This window comes from Cyanistes caeruleus, chromosome 6 (assembly GCF_971803275.1).
Source record: "Cyanistes caeruleus chromosome 6, bCyaCae1.hap1.1, whole genome shotgun sequence".
In the NCBI taxonomy this organism is placed as follows: Eukaryota; Metazoa; Chordata; class Aves; order Passeriformes; family Paridae; genus Cyanistes; species Cyanistes caeruleus.
Genome location: NC_141706.1, coordinates 2,735,056 through 2,761,796, shown reverse-complemented (window position 1 = coordinate 2,761,796; position 26,741 = coordinate 2,735,056). Strand labels below are relative to the sequence as shown.

The window sequence follows — 26,741 nt, the reverse complement described above, 5'->3', positions numbered from 1 at the left end:
GTCCTAAGTGTAATTGCAGAATCAATTACAGAACTTAAAGCTTTACAATTACTCAATTCCATAAGCTAGTGAGGTTTTTCCCATCTTTTGCAATAAAGACATATCATAATTGTACTAAGAAGGCTCTGTAATGAACCATGCAAGGAGAGCTCCTGCTGTTAAGCGGCAGAAGGTGCAAGCAGCTCCAACTTTATGAAAGTGTAAAGGTGCACTGTGCCAGCCTGCAGAGAGCAGCAGATGAATGGGACAGAGAGCACAGCTCACAGGCTGGGGGCCACGCCAGCAGGTGCAAAATCCTGCCATGGAGCTGATGCCAGGGGTTTTCCAAAATTCAGGCTTTAGAGCGTGCAGAAAAAACTTATTTTGTCATGGAGAAAGCATGAGTCACACAAAGTAAATCATGCCCTTGAGGTAGAAAAGTTGACTGTATTTTCTTCTTTGTAATGGCAGGTGGGTGTGTACAATCCATCTGGAAGCAAACCCAAATCTGTTAATGCAAAGATGTAGGCAGGAAAAAACAAAACCAATAAACAACCAGAACCCAACACAAACTCACCAAAAAACCCACAAATGAAACCACCAGAAATAATGGCAAAAATGTTCATGGTGAGGAAAATCATAAGGTTTGAGGCCACAAAAAAAAAATATTTTAAACATACATACATGTATTTTCTTGTACTCAGAAATTAATTAAAATGTCACCCTAGAGTTTTGCTTTTTTTTCTAGTAGTTTTATCTCATTATTAAAATCACAAGTAGTATCCAAAAATCTATAAAATATGCTGAATGTGGAAAAAAAAAATTATCAGTTCTGGGGTATGCTGACAGAATGATAAGGCTTTAAATCCATTACCTTGATCTGGTGCTAGCAGCCAATGCCTGGGGACATGACTTCAAAAACACTTCATGCCAGTGTTAGTCAAGAGTGTCCCAAAATCCCAGTCCTGCTCCTTAAACCCATTTTCCTTCTCTGAGCTGGTTGAAGCTAAAACTTCCAGGTTTTTGGTTGGGTTTTTTTGTGGTTTTGGGGGGCATTTCTGTGTGGGTTTGGTTTTTTGGTTTTTTTTTTTTTGTAAAATCTAGTATTGTTCAATACAAAATATTAATTCCAATCTTCCTTGAGGCCACACAAATACATGTTCCAGCATAAAGAAGTGGTGTGGGACTGTGAAAGCAGCCAGCAGAGGAAGATGTAACCACTTCCCAAGACTGATACCCTATGAAAAATTTACCTGTATTCAAAATTACACCTATATCTGTTTTCTCTCTTCTGAAATTGCTGCAACCCTCTTGTAGTCTTTTGGGTCTTGAGCAGCAGAGTTGTTTTTTAAGCAGTAAAATGACATAAATCTTTTTCTTGGCCAGATATCAATGCAAGCATTTTCACAGTGGTTGAAAAGAATACTACCACACTTGAATATCAAAATGTTCAAATCCAAAACCAAATGTTACTAAAAGGAGATTTTGCCACAGTCCATTACATTACAATTTAGGAACTGGACTTGAAGCAGCCAATGTTAAGAGAAAATTATAACCTCCTAAATAATATTTCTTTCCTGAAACCCCAGAAGAGTAAATCTGTGCAGAATAGACCTTAATTTCACTCAAGTTTACTGTTGGACATATTTAACACTCTCACAACACACTTGCAATTTCATTAAAATTGGAGATTAGTTTCCTTTTATCCATAAATGTTAAACAGCATTCACTAACTTCACATTCCCATTAAGAACAAATGTGTGAGATCATCCAGGTCTGAGTGAAAGTAATGGCTGTGATAAGAGCTGACAACCAAATTAAGATTTTTAGTACCATGGATAGTCATTCCCATTCCAGCACTGAGGCTACAGAGGAAAGAAGTTTGAACTCAGAAATTGTTAGAGGTCAGTCAAGCCTCCAAGGCAGATAAAACCAGCTTTAGAAGTTTAGAAGTTGTCCCAAATTGTGCTGTTGATATCATGACTTCTTTCAGCTATGTAGCAAGTGAAAACAGCCTGGTAATCCCTTTTCAAAACTCTTCTACATATCCCAGCTCAGATTGTTCAGAATAGCTTGGTCAAATGCTAAAAAACAATAAGAAATTCAGAAATAACCACAGAAAAGGCATTTCCTGCTGGACTGAGGAAGCCAGATTAAGTTTCAATTTGCCTCCTTTTTCTGCTTATCTAACAGTATTTTATTTAAAATTCATAACTGTTCATGACCTTAAGAATCAAGAGTACACCTGAAAAAAAGACTGGATCAAATAACATGTTTGATTGCTGGAGTACATAAATCTCAATTTCTCTCTCATACCTGTGTTGCTCACAAATTTCACTATGTAAAACTTCCTTAAACACTGATGTTTTACCTCTCACATTATTTACCCTCAGAAAATGCTAAGTAATTAATCATTCTTGGTTTCTCACCAAAAGCAACAAATCCAAATTTCTGTGATGCTGAAATATTTCTAAAACTCTCTCAATTTCTTATTTACAATATACTGCAGGAAAGATATGCACCATTTTAGATGAATACTCCTGTTTCCGCCACATACAAGTTATTTCCTATTTTTTTAAAGGAATTCCACAGTTGGAGTATTCACAATGCACAAAGTTGCTCTCAGTTATGATGATATCAGCATCCTAACAAGCATGGCTTTCCTACAGAGGAAAGTTTTTACCACTGACACCTTCCAATATTTTTCTCTTCCATCCATCAAATATTCCAGATAAATATATATAATTTTTATATATAACCTATCATTTGAACTGAGTAGATATATAAACATTTTTAAATACTCTAAGACCTAATTGTGATATAGAAATTAGATATACAATATATATTTCTATCTATAGATATATATTAGATATATATACTATATACAATTATATATAACATATAATATATAATATATATATATTTCTAATTATGATACAGAAATTAATTTCAGAATTTTTCCAGTGTTCTGCTTTACTGTTACTGTGGATTTCAGTATGCTTTTATGATGGTAAGAGTTCTGAAATCTTTGATCACTTCAAAACTTGATATTTTTGACACTGTGGTTTGGCATGTTAGATTCTAGTATGTAACTAAAAAAAGCCAAATTGAATTCCTGATTGATTTTACTGTGGCTGCAATATCTCCATGTAATAAGTACAGAAATAAAGTAAAGCACTAAAGCAGGTAATAATGAAACAAATAAAAAAAGTCTCACAATGTCTGTATTTCAAGATAAAATTAAATTTTAAGTCTGACTTTTAGTGGAATCATACTCCAAAGAACCTTAACAATAAGAGGCTACATGGTCTTAATAAGCAAAGAAACAACAGTAGATTCAGGGAGAATTTTTAAGAACTTTTGTACATTCAAATCCCATTTTTCAGACAAAGACAGGTAAACAGGTAAACATCCATTTTTTTATCAATATAACCTAAATATAAAATGGTCCTAGTCCCTTTTCCTCATGTATACATTATCTTCTTCCCCTGTCCCTTTTTGTTTTCAAAAACATTCATAAACTTGGCAAGGATTCCATGGTAATTCAAAGGAATCATCTGGAAGCTGGGAATTAACATTAGGCCAAGAAGTTGAGATAATCATGCATTTGATACCTACATAAAATCATTACAGAATCTAAAGGAGAAAAAAAATTAAAAGGAGAGAAATAAAATGAAAAGGAGATAAAGAAAAGAGATGTGGTGTGGAATTCTGACTTATGAGCATCCTTTTGTTTTTCTCTTGTCAGCTCTTAAGAAGCTCAAAGGGAAAAGAACATTATTCTTCTCACTATTACCTATGTTCAGGAGTGCAACCCAAAAATGTTCTTGGCAAAGAGGAGTTTCTGAATAGAGGCAGGAGAAAAGAGCTCAGTGACAACTTCCTTGTAAATAGAATCACCATAATCTGATTTCTCAGCTGCCTTATCACAAAACTCTCCCACTTCAAGGATTCAGTTACATATTTTATCCCATGTTCAAGCTGGCTTCCATGGCAACTGCTCTTCATGTTGTATTTCTGACTAAACAGAAAACATCACTGCTACTACCTTCCTCAAAGATGGAGAAGAGACAGCAACACAACCCAGGAAGAAGAGAGGTTATTAATAATTAGCAAGAAACAAGGAGGATGCTGTAGAGGTAAATAAAAATTCGCAGGTTACAGAAAATTCTCAGAGCTGCTCCAGTTTTAACTGAAGTGTCTGTGGAAGATAATTTAGCCATTAGTCATAGAATGAAAAGCAGTTCTGCTGCTTGTCCACTACTTCTGTTAATACATCAGCAGCTGTTGGAAGGCCCAAAGAGTCACAGAATTACGGAATATTCTGAGTTGGAAGGGACCCACAAGGATCATTGTCCATTCAGAAATGTGCACTGTACTTACTTCCTTCAGATTACTTATTTCAGTCTCTTGTCTTTTATTCACTGAAGCTAATTTCTTATTGAGCTGAATGGCTTCCTGCACTTTAAACAAAAACATGTTAACAAACGATTTCACATTTGAATGAATTATTGATTTATAACTGCAATATATGTGCATGTAATTTTTTTTTTAAAAAATCTAAAACAATGACTTACAACTTTTTTCTATATGTTGTCTTGCCTTTTTTAAACTGTAATTTAAATATTATTATCTGTAATTAACTGTAATTTTATTATTATTAATCAGTGTCTTATGATGTCATTTTAGTAGAACTTTTAATTTTGGTTTTATTTTTTAAAGCTTTGTCTGTAATTTTCTGATGAGTTTAATTATTTTTAGACTAACACAGAATACAGTGGGCACAAAAAAAATTAATAACTGAGCTAACAGATGTACAGAGTTATATGCATATAGGCCATGGGATACAGAAAAACAACAGAGGCTAGCACAGCAAAAAAATTCTAAGAATTACTTCTATTCCTGCTGAAAGAGGAGAGGATTTTCTCTTAAACTTTATACAGGGGGAGAGATCACTGGGAAACTGTTTGAAATTCCACAATGAAAAGCTGAAGATATTTACTGCTTCCTGTACTTTTTCAGACAGCTCTATTCAATCTTTGTATTTTGATCCTCTGAGGTTCCCCTTCTTCCTTTTCTATTTTCTGATTCCTCTTCATTCACCCCTAATCTTTTTTCTTTATTTTCCTCAATAGTTTTCTGGCACCACACTTGAATACAAGAACTGTAGACAGAAAGTCCTCTCCTTTCCTGCCAGAGATTGTCCATCATGGGGAATGATGAACAATAAGCAATTCTGCAGTTTTGAATATGTGCTTAAAAAATTAAAATACTGATTAATGTAACCACTATCTTCTGACACAATTTAGGAAAACCCACCAGAAAAACAAGCAGGCCAAAACTGGTAAAACTCTCCAATCTTTCAGCAAAACTCATGTGCACAGTCTCTGGCTTTGAAGCACAATCAGCAGATATTGGTTAGCCAGTAATGTTCTGGATTTAAAATTTTAAGAATTGAATACAACAAGTAACTTGAGGTACTCCACAAATATACATAGAATATGTTACCAGTTTATTCAAACTAGATTTGAAAAAATTTTTTTTTGTTTCAGGCAGAAACAAAAAATTGAATAAGATTCAGCAATTAAAAAGGGGTTTTTTGTGGGTTTTTTTGGTGGTTTTTTTTTGTTTTGTTTTGTTCTATTTGGGGTGTTTTTTTTTATTAGTTCCTCAATATAGTTTCTTGTGTGGTCACACACTTGACAGTAGCAGTGGATCAGCAAAGAGCATTGACGAACCTACCAAAATATTTGATGCTTGGCATTGGGTATCTGCTATTTTTCTGACTTTTCAAGTGTCTCCAACTCGGTGTTGTCAGAGGACAGCAAAACCAAATGCTGGAGGACATTTAAGACATACATACCACTGTGCTCCAGTTTGCCATGGACACCTTTTACAATTCCAAACCGAGATGTAATAGTAGCATAACACCTCTCAACTTCGTTCAGTTTCTTATGGTGCTCCTCTTTTGCTGTTAAGTGCATCTGCAATTTTTGATCCTGGTAGGAACATAAATGAAGCACCCATTTAATGACAGTAAGTAGTTCTCCAAGAGCTTTTGAATATAAAAGCATAAATGTAAAATGATTCCCAGATTTTTTCAGTTGTCTATATCATATCTGATGACGTTTCCCATTTCCAAATAGCAGGAGGAGAGACAGAGTCATCATGATAATCACAGGATTTGAGCACCTGATGTTTGAGGAGAGGCTGAGGGACCTGTGACAGTTCAGCCTGGAGAGGAGCTGATAAATGTGTAAATACCAGGGGAGGTGTGTGTGTGAAAGGAATAAAGAAATCACATCCAGACTCCTTTTAGTGCTGCTCACTGACACAAAGTGAGACAGGAAATTTCACTTAAACTTCAGGGGAAAGACATTTATTGTAAGGGTGGGCAAACACTGGAACAGGTTGCACAGGCAGGCGACAAAATCTGTTCATGGAGATACAAAAAACCACTAGACATTGGCTCTGGGACACTGATTCCACTGGCCCTGCTTGACAACCTCCTCCATTCCAGTTCTGGGCTTGTAAAAAATGACACAACCAAGAGCAATTAGGAAAGAGTTGATGTATTTGACACATCTTAATAAAAGAATTTCAACACACTTGCTAAAAATCAGAACTGTATCAACTACTTCTAGAGCAGAGGTGACTTTGATTTAGGTGAGTGAGACTAATGAATTCTTAATTCCTCAGTATTAATTAGCTGTTCTAGTATCTTGAAATATGATTAAGCCACTTTGTGTATCTGTAGGGGAAGTTTCTAACCACTTCTGTAAGCATCTAACACTTTATTTTACTTCTATTCTCATGCTGGCTTAAGTAATACCACAAAAAAACCCTCATAGTAATTAAGTACAATATATTTAATGAATTTTACTGATCTCTCTCATTTTGTGGAAACTGTTCAGTGATACATTTTTTTAAAGCTACTTGTTATCCTGTAACAGTAAGATTTTTGTGTTCTTCTTTTACAGTATTTTTAACAGTTTTGTAGGTACTATTTGGTGAATTTTAATTTTCTCTGAAGAGAATGGGTTAAATTACTTCCTCAGAAAGGATAACCATTTGTTTAGATATCTAATCTATTCCTAATCTACAGTAGAGCAACACAGCAATTAAAATGAACTGGGCCAAACTGATTCCTGTGTGTAAATTCAAGTTACACCAGGATGCATCTGGCCCAGTCTGTTTGGCTTTGGCAAGGCTCCATTTCCACACAGTAACAAATGCAATACATGTCCAGGCATCAGAGGATAATAAAAGCTGATAGTAATCAAAAGAAATGACCACCATAAGACTAGCAAAACAGGATATACAATACAAATTTCTCATGTTTTATAAGGTATGAAATTAAACACACTACAGCAAATGGAAAGTCATAATGGAAGCACTGGTAAAGAAACACCACTACTTACAGAAATCACTGCAAGGAATGTAGGCTGAAAATGTTCTTGTACTTGCTCTTTTTCCTGATCACAAATTAACTGTTGAAGATCTGTACTTAACTAACGCTAGCAGGGGAATTCTATAACAAAAATATTAAAAGGAATGATTTTCTTTGTTTTTCCTGGTAGCTTCCTCAGGTATATTTCTTCTAAGAGACTGATGGACAGGGAGACAGCCCTAATTTGAGAATTGAACAGCTTGTGGCAAGATCTGAGGGGTTTGCAGTTTTTAATAAGCATTTTTTCTTAGTGTTATCCCAACTCCTTTCTTTGGGCAGCCAGATAGTGTTAGTCCCTCCTCCTCTTTCAGAAAGTTGAAATATGCTATTCTACTTTACAGGGCTCTTTCCAGGGGAAAAAAAAAGGACTGGCTTGCTCTATCTGCAGGAGTTTTATTAAGAGCTTAACACTTGCCTAAATGTGATTTTTGATGGCAGGCTGCTCACCAGGCTTAATGTGCATAGAAATAAAAGCCTGAGTATGAAAAGTGAAAAGGTTGTAAAACATTCCTCCATAGACAACAATCAAGAAACACCAGGAGATACTGCAGGATAGGGAGTGGATGACCCTGGAGTTGGAGTAAGACCCACAGAATCTTGGTTCTTCTCCCTTATGTCCGATATTGCAAGAACAGGAATTACTGCCTTGCCCTCCACCAGTAATAAAGATAAGCTGGGATGGGGAGTGGAATTGATTGTGGCCATATGGCTTGTTGAGGCACAATGATTTCTTGGTGGAACTAGACCTGAGAAATAGCTCAGGGTCAAGTGGGTGACTGGAGAAACACAAAGAGGGAATTGCTCATATCTCAAAGATATTCTGGAAATGGAGTCACTAGTCAGAGGTACTTGGTGATGCAGGAGGTGGTAACTGGGAGGTGAAAGGGTCAGAGAAAAAAAGGAGATGTAATGGCACAGAGACCTAAGGCAAGAACACATGAAAAGGGCTACCAACTGTAGATCTTTGAAATAGAAATTTTTTCACAACAGTTCCTCCAGCTCTGTGTTTTTCTACTTAAAAATAATTTGGTTTAATTTATATTAAACCTCCTCATTGCGTTTTTAAACCACATAGTATGATTACAGGCAAACTCCTAAAAGACACAGAAAGGAAAAAACAACATTCCTATCTTAGATTATTAAGAACAAACCAACTTCAAAAGTTTATTTACATTTTGCAGTAATTACTTTTTCATTAATTTGATGACTACACCTGTATTAGAAAACTAAATGGTGGCAGGGAAGTTCTCAGGAAATGCCTGTACTGTTGTTAAAATGTCCCTGACACATTTTGGCCTGTGCCAAGTAGGACTCAAGCAGTTCCTGGGCACAGTTCAGGTGACTGACTGCTGAGAATGATGTGGGTTATTTGAATCCAAATTCCCTCTTTTCTGAAGAGTGGTAGGGTTTAATCAACCTAGACCAATTGACTGCAGCTTCACTAAATGGTGTCACATACATTTAGTTTCCAATAAAAATAGTAAGGGAAGACAAGAACAGTTGTCACACGCAGAGAGTTCTGGCATTCTCCATATCATCTGTCAGGAAACCAACACCTGACCATTTCCCTCCAGTTACTTCCTAATTTCAGCAGCAGGAAATCAAATACAATTCAGAGCCCACACTCAAGTGCATTCTATCAATTGTAGTATCAATTGTAGCTTTGTAGTAATCCCCCTGTAGCCTCCTGACTGCATGAGTGCTGCTGTCCATATGCAGTGAGGTGCAAAACCACTGAGCCACATGCAATAATCAACACTTTGATTGTGGGGGAAAAAAAGACAATAATAAAGACAAATAAATAATGAAAGACAAAAAAATAATAAAAGACAAAAAAATCCTTTATTTTTTTTTTTGTCTCTCTACTGTCTTTCAGCACAAAACAAAACCTGTGGTAAGAATTATATCAGCACTACAGTTTTTGTCTAAATTTAACTGGACAGCATGCTAAAACATGGTGTTTATGTCAAGTATTAACATTGCATGTACTATTCTAAAAGAACAGAATTAAAGGAATGAAAACAGAATAAAAAGCTACATCAGTAAGGCACACCCAGTCCCCAGGACACACAGAAGCTCCATCACTGACTGGCAGAGTTTCTAAGGTGCCAGATATAAACTGATCAACACATCTGCTCACTCTCAAAACACACACCAGAGAACAATCTAATCTGTCTTTAACAAAAGTGAAATAGAAATGGGTCTCAGATAAATGATTGGTGCAGAATTTCATCCATTTCATTTTCAAACACTTTGCCATTGGTGAGGACCAAGAGCCTACATGGATGGCTACTCCTCTGATCCCTTGAAAGTACCACTTATTTCAGTGCAACCACTCAGGGAGTGAAGTCAGTAGAATTTGACCTGGTGTAAAACTGCATTAGCCCATTACTGCAAAGGCTGTAAGAAAGAATTGTTTACTTTGTGGGATATTTTGTTTTTATCATTTCATATCAGAGCATTTTCTCTAAATAAGTCCCAACTATTTAGTGTTATATGCAAAAGAGGATTTCTAGCATCTTGCCCCCACTCAATGCCAGTTTTGTATCAAAGCAAATGCTTTCAAAATATTCAAATGATCAATTAATGAAAAGTTTATGAACATAAGAAATATATTTGTTTAAGCAGCATAGATGCATTTCCAGCTTACAGAAAAGGTGTTGCCCTTTAAATATTCTCATTCATATGGAAGACTGAGCTTGTAAGTTATGAAAGAAAGATAGTATGTGAAATGACCTAAATGTAAGTCAAATTATTCTGTATATTTTCAACACATTTTTAGATCAGTTGCATTTTAGGAATAAATACAAGTTAAAAGTGAAGTAAGACAAAACACATTTTATGTTGCCTTTGATCTTTAACTTGTAGCCTTATCTCCCAGGTCAGAGGGCACATTATTCAATTTCACCATATTTTGTGTAAAACCACTGTAGCGTTGAAGATGACTTTCAGTACAAATGTCATGGTACTTAAAGCTAAACTGGACTCTAGTTTTTTGAGCTTCTTAATTAAAATCACAGTTTGTAATGGTCTGACAATATTATCTTTATTCTTTCCAGTTGAGCAGCAACAGAATTTTCACAGCATTTATTCAATCAAGCCTAGCAATGTTTCTGTGGCTCACTCTTTCACTTCCTAAAACAGACAACAGGGTTCAGAGCCACTATGCTGTCACTCTGGGTAAATTTATTCCCTGTGTCAAAGGGAGTAAGCTGCACTGGATGAAATCTAAACTGTTCAGGGAAACTGATGTTAAGAACTAATTCTGAGGAGTAAAAAAGAGCAAGAGGAAAACCACCAGTTTTTCTTAAAAACAAACACAGGAACTGCTAGGAATTCTCTATTACTTTTTGAGATTATTATGCTAGATCATATCAGAGTAATAAAATTACATTATTTAAATGACAGTCTTTTAAAAAATCTTTAATCTATAAAGAGAACAAACGTACCAATTCTACTTCATTTCAGTGAGGAAAAAATACCACATGCTGAACAGTAGCTATCAGACTATCAAAACCTAAAAAACATTGCATTTGTAATATTTTCAGATTTAAAGCTGGTACTTCTTTGTGATACTTGTAATAATTATTATATATCATTTAAGTATTAAAGCCAGTTAGTAGTGGATTACACCCTAAGCATGCTCTTCTCATTAAAGCTCTTCCTTCTTTTTTACTTTTATTATTTTCTTACCATTTCATTCAGTTTCTTTTGTAAAGTATATTTTGAAATCTGTAAAACAACAGAGAGTTATTCATTAAATGGTACTTACATTTTTTCTGACAACAACCTGCACAATTAAATATTGTTATAACTAGGATTTAGTTGCATTTGTTATTAATCCATCCAATACAGTAATGTCAGTTTTGAATTAATGATGGCACAATTTCAGTTATTATTAGATTCACCTTTCTTCATAATGTTATTTCAATATTTAAATTATGTAAAACTACTTTACACTGATTTGTTACTAGAGAAGTTTTGGAAAAGTGCACAAATCCTTGTGTTTTCTGACAGGCATCATAAAAATGACATGCAAATGGACCACTGTAAACTAGACCCTTAGAAATAAAGAGAAGAAGAAAAAAATAGAAATGGAAATTATTCTGTCAACTCCTACAGGAATAGAAGTGTTGGAAAAAAAACCCCAAAACCATCTGATTAGATATTCCAAATGGTAGCACATAAAGATAAAATGCACCAATCTCACATGCTTTAATAATATAAAGCAGACATTAGAGGATATTAACGCTATTTAATACCACTGACAGAGTGTTTTGATTTGCATAATGTTGACGTATAAGAGGGAAAAACAGAGTAATGTCAAAGAACCCAGAGTGTACAAATCCTAGAAAATATTATTTCTAGGAAAAAACCATTTTAAGGTAGGGTTCTGACTCTACAGAGAAGAATACAGAACTGGATTAAAAATTCTTCACTCTTGTATTAGGCCATTTCCAAACAACTTCCCTGGGGCCATATGTCCATTGTGACCTCCTGCATCCTTTAGCTACAGCAGAATTTCCTAGATCTGAACAGTAGTGTGACACAAATGCTTCCTCTGTGAACGTTCAATATTTAAGATTTTTTTTTTTTTCAAATTTGTGATTTATCTTACACAAGAAAGGCCAGTGGGATCTTTCATTACTCTTGCTGTCCACATACTATGTTCAGCAGACCATGGAGGGATGGATATTCTACATCATCTGCATTATGCCAAGGTTTGAGCAAGGCAACCAAATCCTTACAGCTATTGCTCAAAAGGCCAGCCATGGGAATCAATTTCTAGATTCATGGCAATCTAAAATATATTCAGTGTTAACTAAGTGGTTAAACAGACTGCTACCAAGTAAATGCACTCCATTACAAGAGAATGTTAATAAGAACCAACACCAAGTTTCAAAATCATAGTAATAATCCATTATAACCACTTTGTTTTTGATAGAATTATTTTCCCACTCAGTTCTGGGTAGAAAAATAATTAGTTCCTGGTAGTACCTGAAATCTGGGAATGTATTGCAATGCTAGTGATCAATTTTCAACATTTCTGCCTTGATCTGAAGCCATGGATCAAGTGCAAATACAGAAACCTTCCAGTGAAACAGAGGAAAACAGTGAAAAACACAGGGAGCATTGGAAGTTGGAGGCCCAGGGTGAACACTTAGTTATTTTTAAGAATCCAAAACTAGGGACCCCAGACAGGTGAGAAGTAAGAAAACAAGAATTTGAAGGAAGAGGAAGGCTGTATAAATGAAAAGAAAGTACAATTCACACACTGTTTGGACTTTTGAGTCTTCTGGAGGAAAAGAACATTATCCAGAAAGTTAACTTAAAGTAGTCTTGACACTGAAGACTGGAACAGAAACTCAGAGTTACAAAGTGCCCTAAAGGATTAAAGGTGTCCTAGACAAGGAGGTGTCCTAGAAAGACTAAACAATAAAGCCTCTTAAAACCAACAATTTTCTTGCTAGTAAAAAACCTAAAACCAAAACACTTGCATTCCAAGAAATGTTATTTTACAGAAGCAATAGTTTACCTGTAATGCTTTTAATGTTTCTTTCAGTCCATCAATTTCTTTTTCTCTTGTTTCTGCAGCAAGTTGATATTTTCCCTTTCAACAAAAGCTGTACTTCAGGATTTGGGCAGAATAAATGCATTTACAATAAGAATTTATCAAAAAGAATGTTACAAAAATGAAGTGTTACTCCGCTATGACAGAACAACTCATTGGTGAATAATTCAGCTACATAATTTTAAAGTGTAGATATATATTGCTATAAAAAGGGAAAACACAATAGTATCTTTTCACTACTTATGACTCCATCAAATCTTAAAACTGGCTGTTCTGGGAGAGACAAGTGTGATAAATGCAGAACTAATCCATTATTTAGAAGATACTAAATTTTAAAACAGAATGTATCAGGTAAATCCATTTTCTTATCTTCAGTAGCAGGATCTTTATAGAAACAACCTGCTTAGTTTTCCCAGTCCACAAAGAGTGAACTGTAACCTGCTACTGCTAGAATCACTAAATACATGCAAGAACATTTTACATCTATATATATATGTATATGCATATGAATGTATGTGAATGCATATATAGACAATCATATAGAATTTGTGCATGAGAAAGTCAAAGGACTTCAGTATATTAAATCTGATAAGAATCACTGGCTGCAGTCCAGTGCAGACCAGAATCTAAATACCAGGGAATATGCCAGAAAACACAAATACACCCATTCAACCACCCCTGCATGTTCCAATCACTTCCAACACAGTTTTGGCTCTGCAATCTTCCAAAACCATCCTGATCACTCATAGTACATATAATCTAAATTGGTGAAAAAATTGGTCTTTCAACTCTGTCTTGAGTTTAATTTACTCTTTCAGTTACTTTGGTATAAAGTATTGGAAGTACTATTAAATTCAATGGAAATAGAAGGAAAAATTAATCAGCATACAATTTAATTCTGTTATTGAAAATACAAATCAGAGAGTAATCAATGGGTATGTGTGAACAGATGAATTGTCTTAACAAAAAACCTCCACACTCCAATCAAGAAAATTACTCAACCAGAAAATGAAAAATAAACATAAAATAAATATCAATACTGCAAATATAGAGTTTACTTTGATACACTTTCAAGCCATTTAACCAATTTGCAAATTTCTGTGCCAGTTCTTATCCCACATCCAGCATACTCATCTGCTCTAAACCACTGGGAAATTTAAATTAAACAGTTGAGGCCACATGCAGAAATTCACTGACTTCACTGTTTGAAACAGGTTCATTGTACAGGAAATAAAAAACATTCAGAGGAGGAATTGAGCTTTGAGCCTGGTATAAAGACTTATGTAGCTAACAAAATCTACATAAATTCAGGCCAAAATTTATCTTATTTCAGTTTAGGTTAATTACTTTAGGAAACCAGCCCAGCTAAATCAATAAAATCCCTATTAAAATCTGATTTCTCTAAGGTAGTTAGAAATGTTATTTTTCAGTACTACTTGTAAAGGCCAATTATCCCAATTTATCCCAATCCTCTAGAATAAAGTAAATTTTGTATAGCTGCAATATGGAGCTATCAAAAAATACTCTTTCCTCAACTGATTTTTAGCATAAGCAGTGACACTTCACAGGTTCTAAAGTCTATGAACAAAAAACCAGAAATAACAAAATTATTAAGACATTTCTTTTGCAAAGGCCATAGCAAGAAATATAATGTAATTGTAATATACTTAGTTTATACTTAGGAAGTGTTTGGTAGGTCTAATATCATTATAATTTTCTTATGTTCCTCTTTGGATGACAAACAGCAAATAATTGTAGAGTACCTTTTCTTCTTCCATGGCAAAGATCCTTGCCTGTAACTTGGTTGTCAGTCACACAAAAATACAAAACAGACAAATCAGAACAGCACATGGTAATAATTTCATTCATGCAATTTAACACAACAATATGGTTATATTAACCTGCATAGTATAGCTCCTGCTTTTTTATAAACTATAGAAACTGTAGAGTTACAAGAAGTTTGTGATTCTCAAATTATTTTTTCAAGGAAGAAACCTAATTGCTTGATGGTCTCCTTTTTGTGTGACATGATTGTGATACAGCATTAATGACAAATTCCTCATCACCATGGGCAACAGTTTCAGTTCCTATGAATGTTCTCTGCAAGGTCTCTCAGCATTTGGGTGTGCTCACTTTAATATGGAGAATAAAATGCAAGAGTGAAACACACTTTCAGATGTTGAGCAGGGTAATTTGTGTGGCAGATCTTTTACCGAGGTTTATGAATCTACCCTTGCAGAGGTCATGCTAAATTAGAGGGAAAAACCAAACAAAGCAAAACAGAATAAGGAAAGTATTAGAAGAAGCATTATTTTCTCTAGGAGGTTTTTGAAATATAAAAATTAAAAATGCCAGGAAGAGTGGCATCTGGAAAAAACTGCCAACATACAAGCATAATGCTGTGGCCAGAAGAAAGGACATGATTTTTTTTTTTTTTTTAGCTGTATATTCTAACATTTTCTGGCAACAGAAAAATATTTTCATACCAACTGATAACTTGCTATGATGCCATCATATTTTAAAATCCTGCAGTCAAAGCCAAAGGCTTTATTTTGTTACCTGTTTTTTAAAAGCTGCCATAGCTTCTTTGTTTTGTTGTTGCAGTGTGTCAATCTGATGCTGCAGAGTTTCCTGCTCATGTGAAATAAACAGTGTGAGTTAAATATTGTCTTAGAGAAAATCATATATAAAGTATTTCATGAAAAAGCTGACTTATTGTTAAATATTTTTATAAAGACACAACTGACTAAAAAGACATATTTTTTTAACTGGTAATTGTCTTTTTGGTAGCAGCTTTTCTCTTAACAGGTAACAATTCTCCTCTCTGGAATACAGACCTTTTGCTAGGCCTTCTGTAAGCAACTCCTACCCATCCCATCAGCCTGCAAAAACAATCCACATCCACTGTCCTCTTAAGACAGCGCTTTCACACTGGTCCAGATAGTTACAATAGAATTTTATTACTCATTAAAAATAGAATCCCATTGAAAAATAACTACCTGTTATTCTGCTTATAGTTAAATCTTAGTCATTTAACAAGCTACCTGAAAGAGCTGAAGGCCAGCAGAAAAGACTAAGTGTAAGGCAATAGTATGAGATTTTTATTACCCTCCTACCTGGCTTTACTCTCATCCATAAAACAAATGACTGAAGATGTATTTTCTTTTGTGGTATTATTTAATATCATAATCTCATAGGCTAACACAACACTCTGCAGGTTGGAAATCTCCAGCATCTTTAAGCATCATGCTTCTCTATAAGATACTTCACCTTTACCATGGAAGGTAGATATGGAAGACCAGGTTTTTTCAGTTCTAAACACTGAAATACATTAGGTAAAGATAGTTAAGAGGCTCTGTCCTTGAACAGCTATCTCAAAATATAGGTGGCTAGCTTAGAAATATTAGTGTGAAGCAGGAAAAAATCCAGTAATGACCACACAAAAATAAATATAAATTGAGACTATTAAAAAGAATGAATGGAAGAAAATAAATTGAAAATCTGTTTCGCACACAAGGAGTCAAATTTCTTCTTCTGCCTTAATAGAAATTGAGAGGTTTTAAGCATGAAGTCCATTCCAAAATTGCTGTTTTCTCCAGCAAGTTGGTGTTGCTTTCACACTGTACAAGTGAGAGGCTGTTGCCTTTTGACAGAAGACAAGAATCCATGGAGATAGGGTGCTCCATATCCATTTACATATTAACTCATCATCAGATGAGCAGAGAAAGTTTTGATTTGTGTGTAACAAACAATGCACAGTACATAAATGAATATCCAGAAGCACATAAAAGTCTTGAGAAATGTTTTCCTCGGGTTGTCCCTTAGCCCTGTGTCCAAGGACAGGTTCTCCAGGGGTGTGACAACACCGGTGAGGCACAGGCAGGACTGCAGGGACAGCAAATCAACTATTCCCACTGCAGTACTCCTGCTCACCACAGGAATAAAATTTTATATCCACAGCACTACCAAATTAAGATGGCACTATAAAATACAAGAATTCAGGCCAATATCATGGAATGAATTATGTAGATATCAGTCTGGTTTCACTGAACAATAACCCTTTATGCAACTTTATCATAGATGTAATGGAAAAAAAACCTGAACTCTTTATAACATACCACTTTCTTGTACTGTATATTCAAGTGAGGTGTTTTACTTTCAAAAAGACAGGGGAGTGTCTACATATACTCATTTTCTAACAAGCCTTGCACACAAGACTAACAGATTATATTATCTCTGCCAGAAATTCAGGCTTGGAAGAAATCTGCCATATATGCCATGTATGTGTGGTGCAGGGAGACTGAAGAAAAAAGCAGGTTTTTGGTTTTTTTTTAAATATGAACAAAGTCTAGTATAGCCACTAGATTTAAAGGAATATCTTCTCCAGTTATTTTGTTTTCCCTGCTTGAGTGTATTTTTTTCAAGAACAGCAGCAGTATATTTATAAAATGCAGACAAATTGTAATATGGCTTAGCTGAGGTAATGTCTTTATTTCAAACTAGCTTGTTAAATTTAAGGTAAATTAAAATGAATGACAGAAATGTTGACTGAAAGGGACATCTATGAAGGAAATGGTAAAACAGAACCTTTGACAAGCCAGAGGAAGATATCTACTTATTGAACTACTGCTGTGGTCAATATGATCCTGTAACCAGAAACAATCAGGTCACAAATTCAATTTAAATGTCATACTTAGAATTTTCATCTTACTGAAATCTTTAGGACTGGAAATTCATATTAGCTTGTTCCTTTGAAGTTTCAGAATATTTCCTCACATGAAGTTCCCAAATTCTACCACTCGTTGTTTACATCAGCTCTGTCATGTGCCAATGTTAAGTGAAAAGTACAGAGTTTGCCTCACTACCTGTAAGTCCCATCCTTTTATGAGTGGTAAATTAAATTGCTGTTAAGGTCTTAGAATGGTGGAAATTCTTCCTTTTGAACCCAGAATATTAAGCACTGCAATTCTAGGTTAAGAAAAGCAAAGAAGGGTTACAAATGGAAAGCACTCTTGCTTTTACAAATATAAAACATTTCCTGTTTCTGTGTGCACATATATATCTTTCAAGAAAGAAAAGCACAGAGTTAGGATTATTAATTTAAGATGGTTAGGATGAACTCCAAGATGAAATAGCCTTCCTTTACAACTAAGATGTTAAATATCCCAAGATCAAGGATAGAGATGAAATTATTGTTTTTTCTGGGGTCGTAAAATATACGGAGTGAAGCCTTTTATCTTGTGCCCTAGTGACAGGGGTCATAGGTTTGATTGTATTAAAGAAGGGAATGCATTTCCTAGGAAAGCATAACCTCAGGAGCCCTAACTCTGAGAAGAATGTTAGACTTATGTTGCTGAATACTTCATTCTCAACAGTCAAAAGCTGACAAACTACTTCTGAGTATGGGTAACACACAAGCTAATGTTCAAAATAACTTTTTGTAAAAATTACCACTTCCAAAAGATTGCAAGTGAAGTTGTTTTCTGCACTGATATTTGCACTTGCCAAAACCAAGCACAATACAGAGAAGCTGCTACACAGCTACCCCCACACTGATGTGCCAACATGCCTCATATTCAGCTAAATGTCTTCTTGCTTCAGTATTTCCATTGCTTTTGACTGAAGATTGCCAAGTCATGCCAAATATTATTATATTCTCTTGTTAAAAACATTTCTAAGCTGGGCACAATCCAAATCAAAATAAAAGCTACAGATGTTCATGACTAAATAATAAGCTACTGGCTAGTACATATTACTACTAAAATAAAAATAGCTCTAGAAAGAGGAATTGTAACAAATTGCAATTTATATTAACATATTAAAATTAAATCTCAGCTGGTAAAACACTAAAAGCATGCAGGAAAGTTACCTTCTGCCATTCAAGTTCTTGTTTCTCTATAACAATTTTATTTATTTGGTCTTCATAATTAGATTCTGTTGCCTAGTTAAAAAACAAACAAAAAAAAGTCAAAACACTGAGATGAATATAAATTTGGTGAGACTCAAAAGTGCTTCAAGTATCCATTTTAGTCAATGATACAGGTAATCATAATTAATGACTCAGAATCTTTGGGAAGTCCTAAATATTCAGCTCAAAGCATCTGAATCTTTATTCTTTGTGACATTTCCTAGAACTACTGAAAAGTCTGTGTCAGCCATTACTGCTGTTATTATGGGAAAAGTGAAATATTTATCATTATCTTCTGTTCCAAGAAGCCTTCTGACCTACCAAATAAATTGAAACAGAATCATGGGTAATTAACACATATTTCTGATAAGATGAGCTACCAGAAAATCAGAGAAAAGCATTGCTGAAGTCCAAAATTTCCTCCATGATCCACAACAGGTAGAAATAGAAGGAAGGTTTCTTGCAGTTCTTGTTCTTGCAGAAGCACTTAGTCAAGGATCAAACTTTTGATAATAAATGAGAGTTACCTTCTGATAATCACATTTGTTAAATATTTATGAGAATTTTCCTGAAACATTCTGGTATTAAAGTTAAATTTTCCCAATAGGAATTAGCGACCTTTGAAGTCCAATTTTTATTAGCATTGGCCTTCCTTCACAAATCCAGTAATTAAAAAAATGGAAGAAAAAGGTTCCCCTTTGAGGAGCTGGAGAGCTGCACTGATGTGTCACTGAGCTTCAAAAGGCTGCTTTCCTGCCTTTGCTCTGCACAGTGATGGCCAGCTTGGAAAAGTGGCCACTTTAAGGTAAGCCTGACTTCTCTTTGATGAATCGTTGCATTAATAACATTTACTGAGGTCTTGTGTTGGACACACTCCAGCAAGGGCCAGACTGACTGTGTGAGGGTAAAAAAATATTCCCAATACTTGAACTGTGCATTTTGATACATTATGTGCAAATTTATGCTTTAAGTGTAAAATTTAATCTTTAAATTTAATCAAATTTAAAATTTAAAATTTAATCTTTAAGTTCCATTTCACTGCAGTTTAAATCTTGCAATTTTAGTTGTTGAAAAATTCAAGTACTGTCAAAGTGACTCACGCCTCAAAAATTGGTTAGAACCTTTAGGAAACAGTCAAAATGTGGGAAAAAAGACCATGGATCTCTCTAATGAAAAATAAAAGAAGGCCTCAAAAAGATCATTCTCTTAATACTGGGGTTTAAGTAAAATTCCACTGAATTGCAATACCATGAACAACTGTTATTTGCCATGAGATTAAAAAGATCCCACCTCTGGATGAAGCAAAACCTTTCCTGACACACTGAAAGAACAAATGGAGGCTCTTTCTCCTTCCCAAGTGAAGGAGGTAACAAGTTTTTTGGCTATAAAATATACTGCATCTTTAAAAATGCAATTCTTTCTGAAGCCAAATATGAATAAGGGTTCCAAGTTTCTGATTCAAGGATATTTACACTTCAATAATTGATGCAAAACAGTTTTGAAGATTTTTGCAACCCTTTCTCACTTAGTACAATATTTGATTGATAGTCCCACTATTTATCAATAGAAACAAAAGAGCAAAATATGTCCCAAGTCATTTAAAATAGCTTTTTGGCATTGATACCTTTTATAGGGTTTTAGGGTCAAAACTGAATTCCTTGATTAGCAGAGTTTACAGGCACACGTGTGGAGAGAACCACACTTCTTTCCATACGAAGCCAATCCAAACATTTCAAGATATTCTTGCAGGTTCTAAATATGTGCCTCAGCACTCATGTGAATTTTACATATAAAATACAAAATTGGCATTTAAAATTTAAATTAAATTTTAAAATTAAAATTTGGCTCACAGAGAACTACAGTAAAGTTCTTTAGCTTTTGATTCTCTGACTTGTACTGGTAGAATACAGATGGAGAAGAGACCTAAAGATTTCATATGACTTATAGTAAAAAAAAAAAGAGAGCTTGAAAGGTTATCAATGATTTCCAGTTCTTTAACAAATAGTGCTGCACAGTTGCAATGACAATTTTTTTTTCTGCTACTATTCTATAAGTACTGAAGGAAAATACACCCCCCTAATTTCCCTGGAGTGATAAAACCAAATAGATTGGCTTGGAGCTTTTAAAAAGGTGTAATCTTTAGCCATTTCTGCCATTAAGCAACAAATGATATACTATTACCAGAAGTTTTGCTCCAAATTGTAAGAAAATGGGATTAAACTCCATTTTAAGCAACCCTTTGCTGGGAATACTTTAGAGGATAAGAACAAAAGTTCTGTGTGAACAACACTTCTCCAACTTACTCCCAAATTATAAAGGTGTATCTGGAAGCTATCAAAAATGTGCATGTATGTAACTACTGTTGAAAAAAATAAACATCATAAATACTTATACTGAGAATGACAATTACATGATAAAAATGTTCTCACATGAAATCACTAACAGTTATAAACCTTATCCATCATTTTTACATCTTCCAAAGGACGTTTATAGTTTACCCATTTGGAATTGAAAGCTTTTAGAACTTGTGTGAAGCACTTCTTTTTTTTTAGAAGTTCTATCAGCTGTTTAATAAGACAAAAACATTTTTGTTATACTTAGGAGAATGATATTGTATATAACTCTGATGAGGGATCAAAAACTCACAAAACCTTAAAAGTGTTCATTTTTTATTAGATGCCTTAGGACTACATGGATTTAAGTGTTTTTATAAAAAAAGACTACCATAACAATAAAAGAGGAGTAATTTGATGGTTTATTTACTCGTTATAACCTTTCAAAAGTGTCAAGCCTTCTTTAAAGTGTTTGCTTCAGGCTGTAGTTTTACAAGATGGGCTGTGGATTGGTCAAGCCCCCTCGATTCTTGACCCTGAACAGATTTAGGAACAGAGTACAGCTGGCTCATGTCCAAGCAGCCAAAACTGCTGCTAGGTACTTTTATTATCTTTTTTTGAACTTACAGTCTCCCTCCTACAAAATTGCACATCCAATTTTCATGCAGGTCAAACAGTACTCACAGAAGCTAGAATTTCTGATTGTTTCATACTATAATTAGAAATTCCTTCATGAACGAAGGAGATCAGTACAATTTTTAATAGATCTCATAGATATTGTTCTTAAGCCTTGTTTCCAGGACAAATGTTAAAGGAAAAAAAAGGTATTTATAGCAGCATTATTGTAATTTTAGTTCCTGATAAAACACTGTTGGATTTTCATAGTTATGACAGTTAACAACAAATAACAACAACCTATAATCAGAGTCTATTCTCAAAAACTTTCCTTTTTCAGATGCAGAGACACAGAAATTTTTTACCAACCGTTGTATTTCCTTTGGAAATTTTTCACTGGTCTCCTTGACTCCACTGCATAGCTACAATTACCCTATATTTAAATAAATCTCTTATATCAAAATATATTCCTAGAGAGGCCTGCATTGATACTCACAACACTCTCCTCTCCAACTGCAAGTAATTGGCTCCTAATCAAAAGCCAAGTTATTCACTAACACAGAAATTACCATTTAACACAACAGAGAAATTACCATTTAACACACTGCTTGCTGATTCAAACATCACAGGATGTCAGTCATGAGATCTGAAACTTCAGAGCTGTTTATTGTCTTAAATCCACAAAATTACTTTTTTTTTTTCTCAATACTCAGCTCCTTGCTTCTGTCATTCTACTAAAAAAAGTTCCTCGTTTCTTTGTATAACAATTACCCTAATTTACATTTATGTATAAAATCCAGTTAAAAGTCTATCAAGAAGAAAACACACTCAGTTGACTGCAGAGCAAACTGACAGACATGGCAGTAAGTGAAGGGGATATCCAGCACAAAAGAATCACTGGCTTGGTCACTGCCTGATGAGTGGGAAAGCTAAACTGGAAAAAATAGAAGACATGTAACTATTGGAGTGTGAAGTAATCACTGCAGGGAAGGGGAAAGAGAATTTTTTTGTGGATTTTAATTACTTACATATTCATATTATGTCAGTTCCTATGGAGAACAAAGACCCTGTGAATAGCCAAAGAAATAAAGTGAAGCTGTATCAAGTATAATCATTTAGAATAAACTTGCTGAGCTATCCAGGATTGGGATTTCCTCTGGAAGATGAAACAGATGAACAGTCCCTTCCTCTGAGCAACTCTGCTAAACTATTTTTGAGAGTTTAACTACAGCATGATGACACTGAGTAAGGATTGCAACAAATCTCTCAAAATATTATCATTTAGGAGTTTGCTTTTAATTAGCTTCACTCAGATAACTTCACCCACAAATTTATTTTTATTGATCTGAATTTACACTGCAGCTTAACCAACCATTCCAGGCAGTTTATTAAACTCAAAATACACAATAGGTCCTGTCCCAAAGAGTCTCCTGGTGAAGTGACAAGACCAAGAACAGAAGAAAAACAGAAGCAAATAGAGGTAAAATAATCTCATCTGAGGCCAAGCCAGAGGTCAAAGACAAAACTGAGAGTAAAATCCATGGTACTGGCTCTGGTGCCTCCCTCAGGTTATCACTCTACTGAACCTCACAAGCAACCTGGGAAGGAAGTGGGAAAAGTAGTAAGAAACCTGCAAAATTTTCACTTTTACTCCACTTTCTGATGGAGCAGATGATGGAGGTTAAGTTTGTGTGTTTCATTCTTGGCCATGGAAAAATTAGCATGGTGCAAGACAAGCACTGTAATTCTTCTCTAAGTTACCTCTGTATTTTGGTCTATGGACTACCTTCGTCTCAGGGCTGATTAAAAGTTTACAGAATAACCTCACGTTGACTGAATTTGTAAGAAATTCATAGCTAAAATGGGGAAAGGGTTTTTTTAGGGGTATTTGAAAGCAAAAACATCCATACAAAATTCCACTTAAAAAGATAGAAATGAATGCCACTAAGCACAAGCCACATTATTCAACAACTCTTGCTTCTTCAAAATACTAATGTTTTATACTCCAAACATCAAACATACTAAGCAATCTGCCCTGAACTGATTGTTAAATCAAAACCAATCAAAAATGCATTCAAGGACACTCTAAGATTTCAAGTTGGCTGTCTTTAAAATGCTTACTATTTTTACCTAAATTTCTAACTTAACAGGTGAATATACACATATGTATATATATATTTAGGAAAAAGGAAAGCACAGCTATTTTAGAAACTAAGGCATGGTCATGTCTTAACTGTGAAATTGGCTCTTAGCATTTGCATCAATTTTGAAACTAGAAACAACTTTAAGGCAAAAAATTACTCATCCTTCTGAGACAGCTTTTACAAAATCACAGTCACAAACTCTTGTAGCATAGCAGACACAAAACAGGCATAAAAACCCAAAGAAAAATGCCAAAAGATGAAATTCTATGACACTCCATGAACACTTTAGGCTCTGACCAAGTGCATTAAAAATGCAACATCAAGTTAACAATGTAAATTCAGTTAAGTGGAATTCAGTTTTCTTACAAAGAAAAGTATACTCTGATTATTATAGTAAAAGTCAAATTATTCAGTCTTTACTTTTAATACTAAAATAGTTCGGCTAGACTAAACACTACCATTGTAACACAGCTCTGGGGGTCACATCATGCACCAAGAAAGTAGCATCATGCAGCCTTTCTTTTTTTTTTTTTCTTTTTAATGGCAGTCATTCTTTTGTTTATGGCTTTTAAAGAGAGGATTATAGCATTTCACTTAGATCAAAATAAGCATAAATCAAGCATGTCATCAATACTAATATTTTAAAAGTAATAATACACATCTTTTGAACAGGTCAAATTCATCAGATGAAGAAAAATACACTTTAGGTCTTTCAATACACACAACAGTTCAGAAACCTTTTTCCTAAGGGGAGAAATAGACAAAAATGTTTACATACACAATTGAAACAGTAACCACAGAAAAATACAAGTGAAAAATTACCTAGAAGAAAAACCAGCTGCCTTTAGCAGTACAGAAGCAATTTTACCTTGGTACTACTACAAGATGATTTCATCTCATGATTCAGCTCATTTCAAAAACAAAACACCCCCACCCCCAATACTCAATACACTATTATTGTAGGGGTCTAGCTTCACAGCTCTGCAATGTAAAAATGGTGAAATAAAGTGATTTATAGTGGTATATAGCTCCTTGCCCTCAGAGGTAATTCTGAAAAGCACAAGTAAACAGCCCCAATCACCACTTTTCTGGCCAATGGCAAATCAGTTATGAAATAAGAAAAACTTAGGGACTTGGGAAATACTTGGATTCTTTCTTTTCATTTTGTACCAAAAGCTGCTCTTTAAGAGAGCACCTATAATGAAATAAAATATTTTAATATAGCTTATTTTCTCAATAGCCTGATTATCAACTCTAGCAACTTCATATGCTGTTACAGAAAAACCAAATTCATTGCCATACAACCCTGTTGTATTTGTGCTGTCTACAGGGAAATTTGTAATATACCCAATAACTAAACCCATTATATTTTTAAACAAAACCTTGGTTGGTGAATCACTTAAAATACAGCATAAGGTTTAGCCACACTAATGAAGCATTTTCCATGATTACCTACAGAGAGACAGAAAAAAGACAAAGACCAAATCCAAGATAAACAAATTTACCCTTCTTATACGCAGCTCTTCTATTGCCTCCAATAAACTTGTTTTAAAGTCCAACAGTCGAATGGAAAGTAAAGTCTCTGATGGACTTGGAAGAGAAGAGTCAAGTGCCTGTGCTTTAAAGTCTTCATCCATCCTTTGAGCTTCCTTCTGCAAAATAAAGATAGGCATTTGCTCTCCAGTTTATCTGTAAGAGAATACTCAAACTGCAAAACCTGTAAATATGGGGGCATTCTTTTTGCAAAGAGTAAAATTACTACTTATAGACACTATGTAATTACTAATATTTTCATTTTAAAGAGACATGCAATACTGTAGAAAGAAAACAAACAGATTTTTAAGTAATTCACAATATTCCTCTGCTTCTCCTCTGTATTTCTTGGCTTGGTTTTAGTTTTAAGCAAAAACTTTGATGAGCAGAAAGTAGTGGAGTTTTTTTCCCAGAATTACGGCTCTGCACTGACATGAAGGTGCTGCAACATCATCGTGCCATGAAAAAGTTGCTGCCTACATGTCAAAGACCACAAGGCAGGCTCAATTTTAAAAGAGATCTTTGGCCTGAAATTAGGGACTTGAGGTAATTCTTTGTCTCTGCATCTGAGTTTTTACAAGAAGTCTTTCTGATTCTCTTCCTACAAGATCCTGTATCAAAATGTTGTACTCTGAGCCAGCTGCATCAACTGCTGTCAAGCAAGGAGTTACACAAACAGGAGCCCCAGGGGTCCCTGTGAGGACACAGCAGGTTTGTTAGACACCAGGGGTGACTACAACACTCAGCATTTTATTCACAAAAAAGTAACAACTGTACATATTTCACCTGTTTTTCCCAGATAATATTCTTTTAATCCTCGAGGCTGAATTTTCAGCAGTGCACTGGAACACACAATGCTGCCCCTGTCAGACACACCCCGTGTGTGTTTCTGCACTAAGAATTACAGAGGCAGGGGTAGAGCACAGGAGTTATGACTGACCTGGCTGCTGCCTCAGAACCCTTAGGAAGGAATTCCTGCAGGAAGAGCAGAGACCTGGTCTGTATCATGGGGCCATAACAACTACAAATCAGGGCTCACCACTTTTTCTTCTGTTGTCTAAATAAAACCCTAACATAGATCACATTTAAGCTGCTTGCTCATGGATAATAGATTGACTCTTTGCTTAGCTGCCCCACCACAAGTTATTCTGTTAGTAAAATAAAGGTTTTGCTAAAACCAAAAAAAAGTCAGGCTCATTTTTGTCTT

General features: G+C 34.8%; 1 protein-coding gene across 10 annotated transcripts in view; it reads right to left on the bottom strand.

Moving 5' to 3' along the window:
• CCDC73 (coiled-coil domain containing 73) overlaps window positions 1-26,741 on the bottom strand; it is a 71,988-nt gene that overhangs the window by 22,038 nt on the left and 23,209 nt on the right. For 6 of the 10 annotated variants that reach the window (XM_023928471.2, XM_086893295.1, XM_086893296.1 and 3 more), the window contains 8 exons: window positions 25,507-25,653; window positions 18,871-18,942; window positions 15,561-15,632; window positions 14,765-14,800; window positions 12,966-13,040; window positions 11,123-11,161; window positions 5,843-5,978; window positions 4,363-4,442 (listed from right to left, as the gene is read on the bottom strand). In XM_023928471.2, the coding sequence (XP_023784239.2) occupies window positions 4,363-4,442; window positions 5,843-5,978; window positions 11,123-11,161; window positions 12,966-13,040; window positions 14,765-14,800; window positions 15,561-15,632; window positions 18,871-18,942; window positions 25,507-25,653 (657 nt within the window). Of the gene's footprint in view, window positions 1-4,362; window positions 4,443-5,842; window positions 5,979-11,122; window positions 11,162-12,965; window positions 13,041-14,764; window positions 14,801-15,560; window positions 15,633-18,870; window positions 18,943-22,885; window positions 22,925-25,506; window positions 25,654-26,741 lie in introns of all 10 variants that reach the window. The other 4 variants (XM_086893298.1, XM_086893297.1, XM_086893300.1 and 1 more) reach the window with 3 other exon arrangements.